Source organism: Panicum hallii, chromosome 7, assembly GCF_002211085.1.
Source record: "Panicum hallii strain FIL2 chromosome 7, PHallii_v3.1, whole genome shotgun sequence".
Classification (NCBI taxonomy): domain Eukaryota; kingdom Viridiplantae; phylum Streptophyta; class Magnoliopsida; order Poales; family Poaceae; genus Panicum; species Panicum hallii.
The window spans coordinates 40,756,524-40,775,070 of NC_038048.1; the positions used below are offsets into that span (position 1 = coordinate 40,756,524).

At 54.8% G+C, this 18,547-nt stretch overlaps 2 protein-coding genes across 9 annotated transcripts; one reads left to right on the forward strand and one right to left on the reverse strand.

The window, feature by feature from the left end:
* Nucleotides 1-5,814: 5,814 nt before the first annotated feature.
* LOC112899636 (probable metal-nicotianamine transporter YSL16) lies at nt 5,815-9,628 on the reverse strand. 3 transcript variants are annotated; one of them, XM_025968183.1, is made up of 9 exons: nt 9,490-9,580; nt 9,399-9,404; nt 8,499-8,945; nt 8,245-8,417; nt 7,853-7,950; nt 7,615-7,749; nt 7,324-7,513; nt 7,113-7,227; nt 5,815-7,020 (listed from the first exon to the last, which is right to left on the reverse strand). In XM_025968183.1, the coding sequence occupies exons 3-9, from the start codon at nt 8,884-8,886 to the stop codon at nt 6,092-6,094; spliced, it is 2,028 nt and encodes a 675-aa protein (XP_025823968.1). In that variant the 5' UTR covers nt 8,887-8,945; nt 9,399-9,404; nt 9,490-9,580; the 3' UTR covers nt 5,815-6,091. The 3 variants fall into 3 exon arrangements, with proteins under 3 accessions (XP_025823968.1, XP_025823967.1, XP_025823966.1); XM_025968182.1 differs by lacking the exon at nt 9,399-9,404 and having other exon boundaries at nt 9,490-9,628; XM_025968181.1 differs by having other exon boundaries at nt 8,499-9,585.
* Nucleotides 9,629-12,496: 2,868 nt separating this feature from the next.
* On the forward strand, nt 12,497-16,325 carry LOC112901176 (poly(U)-specific endoribonuclease-B-like). 6 transcript variants are annotated; one of them, XM_025970029.1, is made up of 9 exons: nt 12,497-12,988; nt 13,079-13,144; nt 13,242-13,331; nt 13,442-13,525; nt 13,976-14,047; nt 14,625-14,787; nt 14,875-15,236; nt 15,318-15,389; nt 15,500-15,945. In XM_025970029.1, exons 1-9 carry the CDS (start codon nt 12,800-12,802, stop codon nt 15,734-15,736), a joined length of 1,335 nt encoding a protein of 444 aa, XP_025825814.1. In that variant the 5' UTR covers nt 12,497-12,799; the 3' UTR covers nt 15,737-15,945. The 6 variants fall into 6 exon arrangements, with proteins under 6 accessions (XP_025825814.1, XP_025825811.1, XP_025825812.1 ...); XM_025970026.1 differs by adding an exon at nt 16,027-16,325 and having other exon boundaries at nt 12,498-12,988; nt 14,625-15,236; nt 15,500-15,760; XM_025970027.1 differs by adding an exon at nt 16,030-16,325 and having other exon boundaries at nt 12,498-12,988; nt 14,625-15,236; nt 15,500-15,760.
* Nucleotides 16,326-18,547: the final 2,222 nt, after the last annotated feature.

Genomic DNA, 18,547 nt, shown 5'->3' on the forward strand with positions numbered 1-18,547 from the left:
CGCCGGAGGCGGGCCGCGACCAGGTCCACTGCCTCCTGGACTCCTTCCCGCGCAGCGGCTACCGTTGCCTGGAGGGGCCCGACCAGGACGGGAGTCAGCTGGACGGCAGGATCATGGCTCCGGAAGCTGGTGAGGATGTACTCCGCCATCGCCCGGGCAACTGCTCGTCCTTCTGCCTCCAGGAGCTCCTGTAGGCCGGCCTCCGCATCTTGTAGCCGCCTGGCGGTGGAGTCCAGCAGCTGGAGTGCGGCGCCGTAAGGTGAAGGGGCCTCCGGCACCCAGATGGGGTTGGCCCCGAGCGCCTCTAGCAGAGGGTTCACCGTGCCAACCCATCTTGTCAATCGGTTGGCGCCGGCGTGCTGCTCTGCCAGGAGCCCCTCCACCTTGGCCTCCCTCTCCTGGAGCGCTGCCTCGCGCTCCTGGAGCCTCTGGTACCCGGCTGCCAGCTCCTTCTTTACGGCCTCTTCCCGCTTCTGGAGCTCCTGCAGCCGGGCCACCTCCTCTGCCTCTCGGGCGGCCAGCTCTTCTTCTTTCTTCGCTGCCGCCGCCACCTGTTCTGCAAGGGAGGCCTGTTGCGCCTCGGCCGTTGTAAACGCCTCCCTCGCCGCCTCCGCCAGCTCCCGGGCGGCCCGCTCCCTGGCCGTCGCCGCCTCCTTCAGCCTCTCCGCGACGATTTGCGCCTCGAGGGCCTCCTTTTCCCGCCGGTTGGCTGCTTTCTCCCGCTCGAGCGCTGCTGCCTCTCGATAGCGCGCCTGCTCCAGCTCCTCCCGCAGGAGCTCGCGTCCCTGTGCGAGCTTGGCGCGCTCTTCGGCGTAGCGGGCGGAGACAGTGTTGATGCGGTCCCCCAGGCGGACCTCCCAGTCGGAGAGCCGCTGGCGCTCCGCCTCCAGCTTCTCCCACTCCCGTCGCATGCCAGCCTCTAGCTCAAGTTGAGCTTGTTGGCATTTGGCTATGAGCCGGGGGAGTGGGACCTCCGCTGTGCTCGGGAGGAGAGGCCTCCCCAGCACCACCTCCGGTTCCTCCTCCTCCGCTGGTGGGGCGGCGCTACTGGCGACTTCGGCGGCCTCCGGAGCCGCAGCCTCTGCTGCCTCCGGAGCCGCCACCTCCGCTGCCTCCGGTGCCGCCGTCGCCGCTGCCTCTGGCCTAGCAGCCTCCGCCGTAGCAGCGACTCCCTCAGCTGCCGGTTCGGCTGGGGAAGGCCCGACCTCGGCGCCCGGCGCTGTGGCCGGGGCATCTGCCGTCGCAGTGGGCCTGATCGCCTCCTCCTGGGGGGCGGCTTCTGGACATGGCAGCATGGTAGCCTCCAGCTCCGGACCACTGGGACCGGAGGCTTCAGGGGCTGCTCCTGGCGGAGGCCCTGCTGGGCCGTTGCCGAGGACTCCGGCGCTGGCTGGGGGCCGGGTCCCCCAGTTGGAGCATCTGAAGGTTGCGGCCTGCCGTACCACCTGTTTGGTTAAGCACTAGAAGCTGAGGAAGAAAATGAAAAACCTTGATAAGACCACTTACGGGAAGTCGTACCACTCCCATCTGCCCCGGGCGGCCGGGGGGACCTTCCTCCCTGCCGAGGACCCTGGCGGCGGCGTTGGGGACGGAGGTCTGTTCTCGGGCGGCGGCGGTGGTGTCGCTGGGCGCGGCCCTGGCGGTGGTGGCGGTGGAGTCTGTCGTCCCGGTGGAGGCCGGTGCTGTGGGAGAGGAGGAACAGCACCGCTCTGCTCCTCCACTCCCGTGGTTTTCTGGCGCTTGGGCGCCGGCTCCCCCACCAAGGAGCCGTCGCCTCGCTGGAGCCTCCGGGACTTGCTCCCTTCGGCTTGGCTGCGCCGCTCGGGTGCCGCCGCCTGAGCCTCGCCGCTCCTTTGGGCCGGGGCAGCACCCGCACAGTCTTTCTGCCGGTGCTCTGGCACCGGCGCTTTTTCTTTTCCCTTCCCGCCGGGGGCCGGACCTCTGGGTTCCGGCTCCCCGGCACCTCCGCTGGGGCGTTGCTGGCGGTCCGGTGTGGCGCCAGGGATCTGGAGCCCGCGGTTGGGGTCCCCCCCCAGTTGCCGGACCGCCAGGCCGCCCTCGTCCAGGGTCGGCATCGACGCCAGGACCGTTGACCGCAGAGCCTGGTCCTCGCACAGGGCCTTCACCCCGCTCGGGAGGACCAGGGACTCTGGAACGAACGCCTCGCCGGTCATCGCCCGGATCGCCGCCTCCAGCTCCGCCCGGGTGAAGTCGCCGCCGGGCCCCCGCGCGATCCTGCAGCAGTCGTTTAGCCCCGTGTACACGTAGGCCATCCGGGACCGATGCTGCAGGGGGGCGATTCGTCGCTTCAGGAAGTCGCCCAGCACCATCATAGAAGTCAGGCCGCTCCTTGCCAGCTTCTTGATCCGGTTCAGGACTGGGTCGAGCTCTGCCGGAATTGACGGCCTGGCCTTCCAGGTGCTCCGGTCGCTCTGGGGGCCCCCTTCCGGCAGTTCTAGGCGGTCGTGGGGTCCGTCACCGCAATGACCCAGCCTTCACGCCAGTCCTCCCACTTGGAGCTGGAGAAGGCGGCGATGTAGGCGCTCGACATCCCGTGCCGGAGTTGGAAGTAGTAAGCGCCGATCTCGCCGCGCTTCTTCCCGGTCCCGACCAGGGAGTAGAAGTGCTTGAAGATGGTGGTGCAGGGGCGCACCCCCACGAACATCTCCATGAAATGGGCGAAGACCGCCGCGAGGAGAACGGAGTAGGGGGTGAGATGATGAAGTTGGAGGCCGAACTCCTCCAGGAGCAGGAGGAAGAAGGAGGAGATCGGAGGAACCAACCCGCACATAATGTACGAGTTGAAGAGGACGAACTCCCCCGCGGCAAGCTCGCGGAGGGGGACCTCGCCGGCCTTGACCTTCCCGACATTCGCCGGCGCAGTCCACCCTAGAAGGCGTCGCACCGCGTCCAGCTGATCCTGGGTCTGGAAGCGGCGCGGGAAAGGAAGTGAAGCCATGGAAATTGTTGGGGTGGATCGCGAAGGAGCAAGGTAGAGAGAGGTGCCGGGCGCAAGGAAGCTGATCGCGGAAAAGGATGCGGAGACGAAGGGGCGCTACGGCGTCTGTTGTTGGCGAGAGCGAAAAGGTAGCCGTTCCCTTCGGCGCATACCTTTTATGCAAAAGACTGCTCCTCCCTTTGTGTCCCGCGGCGACCGAGGGGAAGCCGAGCGGTCGCCAGCGCCGCCTTCCCCTACCCTCACACTCAATGACCGGTGGGCTCGGGTCCACCAGTCATTGGCGTGGGCGCTGGAGGATCGTGGGAAGGGCGGAATCTGAACCGCCCGAGCCGCGCGGCGGGTTCGAATGAGACAAAAATCTGAACCGTCTGACGCGCCCGATGCGCGCGGAGGACGGGTCCCTCGGGGTTCCCGCTACGGGCGAAAGGACATCCGTGCCCTCGCCTGGCGGGAACGAGCTGTACACCCGGCGCGATGTTGGGATTTGGCCCCACCTGCGGGTTCATCCCTCTCCCGAGGTGGGCCCGGGGGCCTCTGTCGGTACATACAGATAGGGGTACCTCCTGCTAGGGTGTCCAGGCCCTGGGACTTCTCATAATCCACGCTCCCCCTCGCCTCTGGGCCACGTGGCATACGGCCTCCGGGCCTGACTGCTGGGACCACGGTCTCCGGACCCTCCCCGTGCTCCGTGAGGTCCGGGGCCTTTGCACACCCACGTGGGCGGGAGAGCTCTCGGGTAATCCCTGCGGACCCGGCATCCCCTGGGAGGTCCGGGACCGCCACGTGTGATGGCCAGACCATCACAGGTCAGCCCGCTCCGGCCGGCCACGGGGGCCCCGGACCCCTCTTTCCCCCGGGAAGGGGTCCGGAGCCGCCATGTGCTGCCCGGCGGGAGGAGCGGGGCTGACCCCGCCGCGTGCCTGCGGCCGGAGGCCCCTTACGGGTCGCCTCTCCACCTACCAGCATTCAATGCGGTAGGTGAGCTGGGCGCGCCAAGGTCAAAAGGTGCGGCCTGCCACTGACACACGGGGCAGGTAAGCTGACACCACGGTAAGCCCGCCTGATCTGAAAGCGGCGCGTCGTATCACCGCGCACAGTGCGCGGACTGTGTGCAGTCCCGTCACGGCGCTGCGCGTGTGATGATGGTCTGTAATAGGCGTGCTAAGGCTTGCGATGTAACAGTGCGCATGGCACGAGTCAGCGCTGGCTCGCCCCCTGACTGGAGGTTCGATCCCAACAGTGACAGCACGGCTTCACTGTTGGGCAACGCTGACACCGAACACTGTACAAGACAAGGCTGTACACGGCCGTATCCCGACTATGGATACGCACATCAACTCCCCGATCGAGAGGACTACAGAGAGGAGCTCGAGGAGATGACCTCCATATCTCTCGTAGAACAAGCTCCTGTTGGCCGGACCCACATGTCGGGGTCCCGCTCAGTGTAAGCATCCCCCTTGGACTATAAAAGGGAGAATGCACTCGCTAGAACACGGGATCAAAAACACTCACGCTAGACGTTCTAAGTTTCAGGCTGCATAAGCACAAGCTGTATGCTAAGCTTCATCCAGTCTTCAAGCAAAACAACACCAAAGTGGACGTAGGGTGTTACGCTTCGGCGGCCCGAACCACTCTAAATCTCTGTGGCCTTTCAGCGTTCATCTGTTCGCCGATCGAGCACTCCTAAGTCTCTTCCAAACCCATCCTTAACTAGGATTAGGCGAGTGCTTTCCGCCACCCGGCTGGAGAAATCCTCCGACATTATCAATTAGCTAGCTAATCATTAGTTGGGGAGATCCAAACAGAGCAGAATTTTTAGGATATACTATTTTTCTAGTGTATCTCGTGTAGATTCTTTTAGAACGACATTATCTCGCGTAGATTGAAATACAGACTTTAAAATATGAGTCTACGATTCGTATCGGTATAAGGTTCCACAAACAACTGGTGGCCAGAGTTACCGATTCCCCCGCCAAAAAGGATGATCGAACCTGCTTCGACTGTAGGTGCCAGTCGCCGGCGCCGCGAAAGTGGAGCTCGAGCACATGGCGTGTTACGTATATTCCTTATCACAATATATATATATATATATATATATATACAGTGCAATATATATGATGCAAACGGCTTCCCAATCCTTCCAAATCGTCCAGCATGCATGCCTATCCGTTCCGGCCGCGTCCGAATGCAGTGCAGCACGACAGCTACACCCACGACACCGGCAACACGAGGGTGGTGGCGCGAACTATGAGCTGCGTTGAAAACTTTGCGAGCACTTTCACCGAGACACTGCCAAATATTCTTGCAGCCTGTTGATCCGGAGCTCATCACTCATCAGAGGCTACCCGCCACCGAATCGAATCAGTACGAGCCAAGCTCGGACACGGCTACTGCCGCTGAAAGCGGAACTGGCGAGATAGCTCACGGCAGGCAGCCGGCCTTTTAGAAAAAGCAAAAGGGCACAGCTTCGTCGACGGGTATCAGTTCACTGCGTCAGATTGCCGGTGTGGTCTTGCGCCTGCTTGGAACCTCTTGGTAGTGACGGTGAGGCACCCAGGGGGGATAAAGGCGGCGGTGCCGGACCCCGAAGCCTGTGGTGGCAACTGAGGAATCGCCGGGCAACTTGAGCGAAGCGAACCCCGGCGGTGGACGGGGGGATCGCTGATGCCGACGGGTTAGGCGGGCACTGGCATGCGCGGAGCGCGGAAATTCCGTGCCGGGATTTCTCTTCGGAGAGGAAAGATAGCACCGCGCTGCCGCCTCCATTCCGGTGCAAGATCGGAGTGGAATCTGCTGAAAAGGTGGAAATCATGTCTTCTTACAATTAGTGCTATTGAAAGTTTGAAACACGATGGTGTTCACTGTACTGACAACAGGCGGTTCTTCCTGTCGTCCTTCGAATTTCCATTTTAACTGAATTTCCATTTTAGCTGAATTTTACACGGTGCACGATCCGGCTCATATGAACAGAAGAGCACGCCGGATTTTTTTTGGGATTTTATCTGGAATTTCCCCAAAGAGATCGAGGTCTTCCTTACTTGAAACCACCTCTCTATCTGTATGTATGTATTGGCTATAGTCATTGTCCTTGGATAAACTAGGTGTCTACTAGATCGTCGTTCCTAGTACTCTCTAGCTTCCCGGCGTGAACTTCATGCAGATGGGCGGCTTGACCTTGGCCAGCGCGAGCAGCGACGACGGGAACGTCCAGATCCCGTCGCCGCAGATGAGCCCGGAGGCGACGGCCGGGACCAGCAGCACGGCCTTCTTGCTATCGAGCCTGTGCCACACGAACACCACGAGGCTCCCCACGCACATGTCGATGGCGAAGCTGGCGCCTACCAGGAACGGCACGGCCATGGCCATCGGCAGCGGCATGAACCGCGCGAGCCGCCGCGGCAGGAGGTCCCGCGCCAGGTTCGCCGCCACCGCGAACGCGAAGAACCCCGCGCACAGCTGCAGGCAGTGCCTGGGCAGCGCCGAGAACCCCTCCACGCCGAGGACCGCCATGTTGCGGTAGATGAGCGCGTAGGGGGCCTTCCAGTACCCGTCCGGGTTCCCCACGTCGAACGCCTTGTAGAAGAGCATGAAGGTGAGCGGCGCCAGGATGCACCCCATCAGCGTGCCCACGGCCTGCCCGACCAGCATCGACCGCGGCGACGTCAGCGTCAGGTGGCCCGTCTTGAAGTCGTGCATCAGGTCGGCGGAGATGAGCACGAGCTGCTTCACCACGCCGCACACCACCAGGCCGGCCACCACGCCGTTGTCCTTGCCCGCCCACGCCGCCAGGATGAACAGCGCGATCTTGCCGTAGTTGTACCCCATGTTCATGTCCGTCAGGCCCGTGCCGTAGGCGTTGCAGAACCCCAGCACCGGCGCCAGCAGGTAGGCCACGACCACGTAGTACCACCTCACCTGTCGGAACATGATCGGGATGATGATCACCGCGATGACGCTGAGCAGGGCGTACCCCGTGTAGGCCAGCCAGGTCGGGATGTTGTCCTTGTTGAACACCTCGTCGCGCTGCAGGTCGTCCAGCGCCATGGTGTCCGCGTCCGCCACTGCAACAAGCTCCAGCCAGTCAGCATTGGCCAGGGCGAAATGGTAATACCATTTCTGTGAGGTAAACAGATGTTTCCGCTGCTTTCTTCACCTCTGTTCAGGCTCTTGCGATGTGATCTCTCGCGTATGTTCTTGACAGAGATTACCATGACTTTGACGAAGTTGTAGAGCCCGTCTCCGACCAGCAGAGCAATGCAGAGGAAGGCCTGAGCAGGGAGCAGGTCAGGGTAAGAATGGAAGCCATCGTGCCAGAGGCCAAGAACTAGTCTAAACAAGAACAGGTGAATCCATGAGCATAGTACCTTGTAACCGTAGATGCTCGTCATGCTACTCTCAGACGCCTTGGCAGAGTACCAGTTGCCCTTCTGCTTGCTGATGAGTGGCCACATTACGCCCCAGGAAAGGATTGCGCCAAAGAGCAATGAGAGGTTGACAAGGTGTGAGCAAATCATCCCGGCGCCAACATACGTCGGACTAAAGTCGAAGAAAAACCTGACGATTCAAAATAGCAATAGTAATGTTTTTTTGCACAATTGACACTAGATTAGTAACGACAAAGATACATTTTTTTTTGGAAAAGATAAGATGATTACGTTTGCTTCCAAGCTTTGAGCCCAAAAGTAGGGAACTGGGCGAATCCGCAGGCGTCTCCGGCGGTGTAGAACCATTGGAAGAAGCTCCAAAGGAAGCTGATCCCGAAGTACTTGAGGAATCCACGGACCTGCTTTCTGACAAGAGGGTGAAAGTAAATAGTTCAGGTTTTCCATTACATGGTGTCGGTAAAGTTCAGCGAAAAGATTTCGTCAGCATGACTGAAATAAAAGAGCTTACTTTGCATTCTTGTCTCCTTGAGGTGTGTGGAACCCGTTTATGAGAACCGCAGTAGCAGTCCCACTTGGATAAGTTAGTTTATAATCGATCACGAGCACCTGAAAAATAATAATTTTCGAGCTCGATCTTAGAAAGGTGAGAACAAGAGGAAAGACCCAAGATTCCCTCCCTAAGACTGTTAAACGATGAACAGTCGAACTGATTGTGGTCAGTGAATACTGCTCGGATGCAAAAAAAAAAATCCAGAAGTTCTGATAGCAACAGCAACCACGGAAAATTCAGAAAACGCGACTCAAAATAGTAAACGCTCAAAGATAGGACGGCAGGAGTGTAGGACATGGAATATCAGAGAGAGAAGAGGACCACGGGTGCCTGGCACCTAGTAGTAGTACCTTTCTGATTGGAAGCAAGGTGAGGAGCCCCACGAAGCTGACGGAGAGGAGGAATCCCATCATCCAGCCGATGGCGGGCTCCTTGTAGCTTCCCGGCGCGTTGCCCGGCGAGCTCACCCCGGACTGCTCGTACGTCCTCTTGTTCAGGCCCAGCAAGAAGGACCCGAACCCACCTGCAGATTCAGCGAGCCAGACGCTCACGGTCAGATGGGTCTGAACGGCAAAGGCCACAACGGTGGTGGGGAGTGACTTGCCGCCGTATGCGATGCTGTAGCAGGCGACGACGCATGTCTGGACGACGGTGTTCTCCTGGCGGGTGAAGGGGCGGGAGGCAATGCCGAGGCGGTCGAGGGCGCGCGTCCAGCCGCGGAGCGCGAGGAAGGCGAGCAGCGCGGCGGAGACGTTCATCGTGGGGTTGAGCCCCGTGCTGAGGCTGATCTTCATCTGTATGACCGTGAAGACGAAGCCCATGAGAAGCGCGGCCACCATGCCGCGCGGGGTGATCTGCTCGCGCCACGGCGGGACGCGCTCCGCCGCGCGCGCCGCCGCGGGCTCCGACTCCATGTCCGGCGCGGCGCGGCCGGAGGGCGTCTTCTCGATCTCGTGCGCGCCCGGTGGCGGCGCGCTGCGCTGCTGCTCCATGGCGGCTGCGGCGGCGACCCTGGGGACCAGCAGCTCGAGCTCCGAGGCGGGGGCGGGTGCTGCAGCGTGGAGGCGCAGCCGTGAGTTCATTTGGTCACGCGAACCAGCAGGATGCCAGTATGGCATCGTCCCATGTGCTCGTGCATTGGACTTGGACAGCCGCAAAAGTCGAGTGGTTGGATGGATCTTGGATGGGCTCGAATTGTTAAACCATTTGGATTTTTTTATGGCAAGTTTGTCACGAACCCCCAAATTCCCAACAAATCAAATAAAAGATCAGGAAGGATGAGGAACGTATGGTCAAACTCTGACGAACGTATCCGATCAGAGGAACGGAGCCGCAGCACCAAATTCTTCACAAGAAACGTATGGTCTTTTCTCAAAAAAAAGGATTATATACTAGTATATAGTATCGTGTATAAACAGATACAAGAATATGATCAAATTTGGAAGCGGAACTCCCCCGAAACGACGCTGGAAATCAAGAGAACCATACAGGACGACGGAAATGCCGGGGGCAAACGAAGCAACGGATTCTGGATGGATATCAGACAGGGGAACGCGTAACCACGGACGCAACGCAGAGGAACGGGAAGGCCTCACCTGGATGGCTTTCCCGAAACAGCGGCGGCGCCTGACCGACGCCGGGCACGGACGCCGAGCTCCCCCTGCTGGCTGCTTGCCACGAGCCCCCGCGAGACGAGAGGGCGGAACGGCAGGCCCGGTCAGTTATATAGCGGCAGCGGCAGCGGCAGCGTCGCTGTAGTGCGCGGGGGCTCGCGTCGTAATTTCGTGTCCGGGCCCGGGTGCCGGTGCGGACGCGCGCGGGGCGCGAAGTACAAAAGGCGCGGAGGCTCCAGCGCCGCAGTACAACCGTAGTGTGGGGGACGCGCGCCGGCGAGCGGGTGGGCGAGTGAGAACGGCAGGTGAGGCGAGTGGCGGGGTCGGTCAGCGACGCGTGCGTGCCCGCGCGCTATCTTTCTTTCCCAGCGGGGGGACGTGGACGGACGGGCCTCGCGGCGGGCGCTGCTCCTGACTTTTTTTCTTTGTAATTTTGGTTGGGCGTGTGGCGACGGCGACGGCGGCGAGCCGGCGACGGGGACTGGTCCTCGGCGCGCAGCGAAAGTGGCCTTGGCTGTTCCTCTCGCTCTCGGGCGAACTCGCATCGGGTTCACATGGTGTGGAGGGCGCGCGAGATGCTCGGCCAAATTCGGTTGCCGATAAGATGGCGCTGGCGTTAGACTTGTGCGGGTCGTCGTAGTGTCACGCTCGCATAAGGCATCTGCGGTTCTGGACTTGTGTGATGAGGCGTCCGTTCGCAGAACTCATGTGGTGCCATACTGCTCTGTTTTCCCCAACCAATGATTTTGGCTGCTCCACACGACCACACTCCACTGGCGGTCTCCGATCTAAAATCTCGTGCCACTAGTTGTTTCGTGTAGTATAAAACTCGCACCTGGGGTTTGTTTAGATCCCCTCCAAATTTCAACTTTTTTTACACTCCCTCTCTATCACATCAATTTTGGGACACATGCATGGAACAGTAAATGTATATAAAAAAATAACTAATTGCACAGTTTAATTGTACATCACGAGACGAATCTTTTGAGCTTATTTAGTCTATGATTAGATAAAATTTGTCAAATACAAACGAAAGCGCTACAGTACTCCGGTTTATAACATTTATAATTTGGAGAGCATCTAAACAAGACCCTGCTGCTAGCGAATGCTTCGATTGTTTGCCATGGATTGTCTGCTAGCCGCCCTCATCAATTCGGCACGCAATTTGAAGCGCAAAATGTGTGTAATGTCAGAGCAATCAAATAGCAGTCAGTGGATTTTGGACACCTCAAGGTGACAGGGTGCCGGCCGCGTCGCGCGGCGAACCTACTGTATCACGTTGCGCAGCTTATTGGCATGCAGTACGGCAGCCGGCGGAGCCAACGCGGGTTCACCTGGCTCATCCGACAGACCGACACGCCACGCCACGCTATCAGATGGCAGATGTGGGTGTGCCCGTCATCGTTGGAAGTAAAATGCTTGTTTTTGACCGAGGAAGTCAGGTGCTTGCTTTCAAATAAGAAAGTCAGATGCTTACCTTGTATTGTGCACATGCAGACACGCTAAAGCCATGTGGCCAGGTGATTGTGTGTTTCCGGTTGCTTATTTGAGTAACGAACTGAAGGCAGACAGGAATGGGGAAGAAAAAGGATGACCATCAGACATCAGTCCATCAGATTTCAGGAAGCAAGCTAAGGCCATCTCCTGGATCCAGATTCAGAGCGTAGCCTTCGCTAAGTAAAGCGTTGACTGATTTGAGCAGTCTGTTGAGTTGTAGGCATATGATATGATAGACAATGGACAAACTTTGTTTACGGCTTTTAGCTGTTCCTGGAAAGTTGCATTCCTTTTGGAGGAGCTAACGTGGGGCCTTGTTTAGATCGCAAGTTTCTATAACAGTTGGAACTTTTTGCTAATGTAGCACTTTCGTTTGTATTTGACAAATTTTATCTAATTATGGAGTAACTAGGCTTAAAAGATTCGTCTCGTGATGTACAATTAAACTGTGCAATTAGTTATTTTTTTTACATACATTTACTGCTCCATGCATGTGTCCCAAAATTGATGTGATGGAGAGAGAGTGTAAAAATTTGGAATTTGGAAGCGATCTAAACGGGGCCTGGGTTTTCAGCTCGCTGTTCCTTTACGTCATCGTCTTTTGGGTGTTGTGGAATGTTCGAAACAAACGGGGCGATTCAGGGTGTCTTTCTGCGGGAGCCGGTTGAAATGTTGTTCAAATTTTTTGCTTGTTTGCAGAGATGGGGAAAGCGTTTGCGTGCTGCTGACCAGGAGCGGTTGGAGCGCTTGGTGGCTTCGGTTCGAGCCTGGTCAAATGACTTCATGAAGCATGGTCGAGCTGCTAGGGAGGAAGACCTCGAGTTCTTTTAGGATAGGAGCTTCTGTTTTGGTGTTAGTTTGGTAAACCTGTGGTGGTGAGTCCGTTGTGGTGTTCTGTTGGTAGGGGTGGTTGCGGTGTGTTTCTTGTTTTGGCTTTCTGGAAAACTGGCATCCCCAGTTCTTGTATCAGACTTTTTGCTTTCTATAAAAGCAGGGTTATCCTTTTTCGGAAAAAACTTTGTCTACGGCGTAAAAATTTCCGCTGTAAACGATGTTCCTCTTCCCAAGTTATCTTGGGCCTGCGTGAATACTTGATCCACCAGCAGTATATCATCCAGATCTTATATTTTATACAAGCCTCTGATGTTGAAAATCGTCTGAAACCAGACCAGTGGGTGTTTTCAGCGCGCTACTACATAGAATTTCTGTTCTTTAGCAAGAACCTCACAAGTTTGTGATCGCAGGAACAACTGATAGGCTTAGGAACCTCTGGGCCACACCCACAAACCAAACCACACAGTACAAGGCTACGTGGGCTGAAATGGCCGGACATTGAAGTCCACCTTCTCGGTCTGATTCGGTCCGTTCACTTGAGCCAGGGCCCAGCCTGCCTCATCAGCCGGCGGCGCTGCCGGCCTCTGATCGCCGCAGCTGTCCAAGTCAGCGAAAGGCAGCCGTTCAGGTTCAGCCAACCAACGTCCCGAGCTGCCCGTCGGCAGCGGGCAATTAGCGGGAACCTCCTCCCGCGATCGCATCCACCCGCCACGACCACCCACCTGTGCAAAAGTCTCTGCGAGTTATTAATCGCGGGATCAATCCAATCCGGCGAATCATCACGGACGGGATGATCCCGTGCGCGTCGCAGCCCAAGCCACTCGATTAGTGGAGTCCACCAACCAATCACGCCTGCCTCCTTCCCCGTCCCAGATCCCAATCCCCAGCAGGCCTGCCAGTCGGATCCGTCTCCGGCTCTCCGCATCTCCCCGCTCCACCGTTCGCGCTCCTCGGGCAAGCCATGGAGGGTCTCATCAAGGGGTTGGTCCACGTGGCGATCGACGCCGTCGAGGACGCCGTGCGGGACCGGGGCCACGGCGGCGGCGACGACAACGACGAGGCGCCGAGGAGGGGGGCGCCCCAGCGCGCCGACCCGGACGCCGACGGGGAGGAGGACCGCGACGAGCGGTCGCGGTCCACGTGGGCCGAGGTGCGCGCAGCTCGCTGCTGGCATTTACGAATAATGAAGAATGGTTGGCGTCGTCCGGTCTGAGCTTGCTGTGGTTGGGCTGTGCCGCAGGTCGTCTCCGAGCACAAGGGCGGCGGGCCGGACGACGAGCGCCGGGACCATCGGAATGCTGGGCGGGTTTGTGCCCGAGCGCTGCTGTTTTGGTGTCGGTGGGCGATCGGTGATTCTCTGGGTTTAATTATGTTCTCCACATTGATTTTATTATCGCATTTAGGACAAGAGGCATGAGAGGAGGGATGACGAGGGTTGGGAGAGGGTCGGCGGCCGGAACCAGCAGCACCACGGAGGACGGCAGAACCAGGTTGCCTGGATTTAGGGTCCTTTGTGCAAACTTGAGTTTGTGTTTTTGGTTTCTTCGTTGGATTGCAGCGTGCTGATAGAGCTGCTCTGGGTTCTATTTGACAATTTTTGCAGTACGATGGAGACGACAGGAGGGATGGCAGCAGCGGGCGGCCGCAGCAACAGCAGCAGTCACAAGGATACGGGAGGCAGCAGCAGGTTTGATTTTTCTTTTTGCCTCATTTTACTTTCCTAACAAGGATTGGGCAATTCACCTGCTCGTCTTTCATTATAACTTGTTAATCGTACTTACAACCGATGTCCACATATTGTAAATTTTGGGTTTGTGTTTTAGTCACAGGAACAGTGTGGTATGTTTATGTTCTGTTGAATGAATGGTTCTCCGATGCACTATTGAGCTGATAGGGTGGAGAATGCACTAACATAAGATGCAAGGTTTTTATTTGCTTTTGGAAATCTTCCATAGAACAAAATTGCAATAGCACAACAGCTTTCTTGGTTATCTTTTAGAGCTTTGCCCATGCATAGCTTGTTCTACCCGTTTTGGTTAAAGATACCATCAGAACTGGCAATTCATAAGAATTAGAATCCCAAACGATGGTTGCTTCTTAGAGTGTTTTGTTGAGCTTACGATTTGGAATATTTTAGGAAGGAGAGAGGATAAATGATGGAGGTTGGCAGACCGTCGGTGAGAAAAAGAACCATGGAAGACCACAGCAGGTCTGATTTCTATTTCTTTATTTTGCTTCTTCATCATAAATAGCTGTGAATATGTTGAAGCTATTGCTTTTGTTTTTTTAGGTCCTTGTGTCTCTATATACCGACTGACAACCAAGAACCGACATTTACAGATATGGTCCTTTGTCCAGTTATTGATGCACTGAGCCACTGAATAAAAAAAGTCAGTTGAGTGTTGCAGAATGTGACCTGTTAAAAATGCTACTTGCCAACTGTTCCCTCTTTGGTCGTCAGTTATTGATTAGTTTTATAACGTGATTGTAATTAGAATATGAACTGAGCATAGATAATTGCTAAAATTTTCTGTAAGTGGATCATTACTGTGAAATGCCTCAACCTGTAGCACACCATTTTGAGCTTTCTTGTTGGTGAAAGATCTGAGCAAACCATGGTGTTGTTACACAGCTACGCCCCATTTAATTCTTGTAAGACTGTCATTTTTATGCCCACATAAACAATTGAAATTCTAGTTGCATTAGAAACATCTGATGGTGATAATAGCATGTTCTGTCTTCCTTGTTCTATCTGAACTCTGAATTCCCATCATTGCATAATGCAGTCTGAAGCATGGAATGGATACAGAAAGCCACCGTCAGAACAACAATACTCTGAGGATGTCGATCACCAAGGAGTCAATGTGGAGCCTACCAGGGAGGAGCTGAATAGCTTATCGAAAGCATGCAGCAGACTATGGGAGCTCGATATGAGCCGCTTAGTTCCTGGTAAGGACTACAGAATCGACTGTGGTGAGGGAAAGAAAGTTTATCAGAAGGGTGATATGGCATCCGAAAACTTGTTCTGCTGGCTAGGTGATGATGTGTTACGAAAGCCCACCTACTCTCGTTTTTGTGCACTTCTTGATAACTACAACCCACACCAGGGTTACAAGGAAGTTGTTACCCAGCAGGATAAGCACGAAGAAGTAGCATTCATTGAAGAGATTGCCAGAACAGCACCAATTAAGTATTTACACCGCTACTTAGTGCAGAAGGGGGAAGTATCTCAGGACTATGAGGACTTCAAGAGAATGCTGGCATCCCTATGGTTTGATTTGTATGGAAGAGGTGGCAACACTAACTGCTCTTCTGCCTTCGAGCATGTGTTTGTTGGTGAGATCAAAGGACGGGGACAAGGAGAGAATGAGGTCTCAGGCTTCCATAACTGGATTCAGGCAAGTTCTTGTAATGTATCATAAGCCCTTGTTTTCTTATTCGAACGTACTTGTAACGGGTATTCCATGACTAATTTGCAGTTTTACCTAGAAGAAGCCAAGGGAAATGTGGACTACCAAGGTTATATATTCCCAAGACGTCGCGGTGAATCGGTGGGTATATTGTTAAAATTGATGCACTCTCTTTGCCAGCAAAAAAAAATGATGCAATGCTGTTGCATGCGAATACTGTTAGCTAAAATGTTATACCCTGGTCCTTGCAGCCTGATTCAGAGACACAGCTGCTGACTGTTCAATTTGAGTGGCACGGTGTGCTGAAATCAGTATCCAGCACGTTGATTGGTGTCAGTCCTGAGTTTGAGGTTGCACTCTACACATTGTGCTTCTTTGTTGGAGGGGAAGATAACCGTGTCGATATCGGTCCGTACACTGTGAACATCAAGTGCTACCGGTTGGGGAAGAACAAGATTGGGTCCGCCTTTCCCATTGCAGAGAACTGATTATTTGGTGGTCTGCTTCTGCAGGTTTGTAATTCTTTTTTTTTTTCTGTTTCGTCATCACTTTTGTGAAGCTAATATTGTACTATTGGTATCTAGCTGTTGTGCATGAAAAAAGTACCATACTCTTCAATTTGTTGCTACCAGCTACAACCGTATCGGTATTGCTACTGATGACTGAGACTAAAATTACTTTTTCATGTTTCTTTTTTTCCCCTCGGTCTGTTGAAGCTTTGCCCTGAAAATAATATCAAGTTTATTTACTGTTATGCTGTTTGTTGATGAAAATTCAGTAGACCAATGGACGGTCTGCTCAGATGTCAGCACAAGAACGCCTTGGTCATAGGAAAATGGTGTTACTGAAAATCAGCACTACGTTTCAGCTTCTAGGTATTAAAAGTGAAGCCATTATTGTTTCACGGAAAAAAAGAGTTATTGATATTTTGTCAAAGTTTCCAGACTGAATTTGTGAACCCACAAAATATGCTAACCAGAGAGGCATCTACTGCCATTCTGTCAAACATTTGACTCAGCTGCTTCAGACTTTCCCATTCAATCGTTTACTTATGGAATGAGTCCAATCTTTTTTTCATATAAATTTTGCCTTTTGTGAAGGATCCGTGCCTACTCTACCTTCCTATCTAGGACTTCGATATACAAAATATATACTACTGTGAAGCATAGATTGCTGTCAACAGAGAATTTTCTTAGTATTTAGGTATTTAGATTCAAAATGTCAGGGGGGGGGGGGGGGTATTGAGAACTTTCAAAAATTTTAAATAAGAATTAGGGATTGGTTTGGGTTGCACTACATCGGCAAGGTGGCTTTGCGTATTACAGTAGGACAAGAAAGCACATTTTTTTCAATTCAATTTTTGCGGTTACAGTATCACGTATGCTATGAGGTTGAGAAGAAAAAGGCAATACTGTAGTAACTTCCACACGTCCCAAATTTTTCTTCCTTTTCAAACACGTACTCTCAAACACTGACCCATTAGATCAGGCAACGGAAAAAACCAAATGCGGACCATCTGACCCACACACAGCAACAGAAACAGAATGCCGAAAGTTCAAAACTAGGCCGATCGAAACGAATTTTTCAGAAGCTATATAGGTTCAGACGGTGCATGAATGAAGTCAGAGGCGTCAACAGCGGACGGCGATCACGTCGGGGCAACGGCGGCGGCGGCAGCCCTCATCAGCATGAGCCGCCTCCTCGCATGAGCATCGGCAGCAGCACCCCCTAGAGCGGCCAGATGAAGCATCCGCCGCGGCGGCGCGTGCATCCTCCGCGCCCGGCGTCCCCGGCGCCTCCACCTCTTCTCCTGATGAGGCGGCGAGCCCTGGCACTCCACGGCGCCCACGGCACCGTCCATCTCCGTGTGCCGCATCGCCTGCTTCAGCCGCTCGACCACCTCCCTGGCGTGCTTGGCGGGGCAGCCGTCGGCGAGCGCGGCCACCTCCCTGGCGCCTCGCGTCGGGCACCTCCCCTAGAGCCGCGCGTCAATGATCTCGCCGAACCGCCTGCTTCCGGCGGAGTGCCGCCGCACCCGGTCCAGGAGCTTCTGCTCGTTCCTGGGCCGGTTGCGCTCGATGGAGCGCCGCGCTGCGAGGATCTCGTACAGCACCAACGCCGAATCTCCAGACGTCGCTCTTGGTGGTCAGGTGCCCCGGCCGTCTGGACGTAGTCCGGCGCGGCGTAGCCGAAGGTGCCCATGACCTGATCGCAAAAGGAGCACAGAATTGACGGTCCATGTGAAAACTTTCGGAATGTGCATCCGCAGCATAAGGAAGTTTCGTCAGTTTGGTGAAAGTTTGCATTGCACGTACCGCTGTGGACACGTGAGTCTGGCCTGCTTTGATGGCCCCTCCCTGGCTACTCCAAGGTCTGATAACTTGGGTCTGAACTCCTCGTCGAGCAACACGTTCGACGCTTTGAATCACGGTATTTGATCTGCAGACATCAGGAGGTCAATGAGCAGAATGAATCCTGCCATGTTCTGACGAAACCCGGGCATGAAAATTGCTACCTGAAGTTCCAGTCCCTCGTGCAGCCATTGTAATCATTCTCCATTGTCCATTGAAAACAGCCACTGTAACCATTCTCCTAGCTAAAAAGATAAAGCTCTCATTTACCTGAAAAATATATAATACATTTATTTCTAAAAACGTCTATAGTTGTTATTCCCTCGCAATTGATCAACGCTCACTGCTTCACAAGATTTTTACTACACATTGGAATTAACCAGGCAACGCTTAAGCAAATCAGCCCGGCAAACCAATGACAAGTGGTCCAGACACATGTTCAGCCCCACCTCGACTGATGCCTAGATAACACACTCACCAATCCAACGAGCACTCACCGATGCTTCTTCACTTCTCGGCTTGCCTGGACGCCCCTCGAAGAGAAACCTACGCGGCTACGCGCTCTCTTTTTTTAGACCAAAGCTACGTGCTCTCTTCTCGACGGTCCCCTCTCCATTCTGCACCACAGTAGCCACACCGCCGCCTTCTTTCCATATCTGTGCTCCCATGGACCATGGTAGTAGGCTACAGGATAGACGCAAGGAAGAAGAGGAGCAAACCCCGTAATAACCTATTTCATTTCTTCCACACTTTTATTGTGTCCTAAACACCGTCCTGAGAGTGAAGATGTGGTACAAATCTCAAATGACAAATGTACTTATGGCTAGACAAAACCAAATAACCTTTTTCATTTTCTTTCACACTTTTTGCGTGTGTCGTAAACACTGTCCTGAGAGCGAAGATGTGCTACAAATCTCAAATGTGCTTATGGCTAGACACAACCATGTA

Bases quoted from the DNA above. Each gene is read 5' to 3' on its own strand.
- LOC112899636 (XM_025968181.1), bottom strand. From the start codon at position 9,012: ATGCCATACTGGCATCCTGCTGGTTCGCGTGACCAAATGAACTCACGG. The intron at 8,418-8,498 runs GCAAGTCACTCC...CTGAATCTGCAG, and splicing joins CTACAGCATCGCATACGGCG to GTGGGTTCGGGTCCTTCTTG. The intron at 7,228-7,323 runs GTACTATGCTCA...CTCCCTGCTCAG, and splicing joins CGAGCATCTACGGTTACAAG to GCCTTCCTCTGCATTGCTCT.
- LOC112901176 (XM_025970026.1), top strand. From the start codon at position 12,800: ATGGAGGGTCTCATCAAGGGGTTGGTCCACGTGGCGATCGACGCCGTC. The intron at 13,332-13,441 runs GCCTGGATTTAG...CAATTTTTGCAG, and splicing joins GAGGACGGCAGAACCAGGTT to TACGATGGAGACGACAGGAG. The intron at 15,237-15,317 runs GCAAGTTCTTGT...ACTAATTTGCAG, and splicing joins GCTTCCATAACTGGATTCAG to TTTTACCTAGAAGAAGCCAA.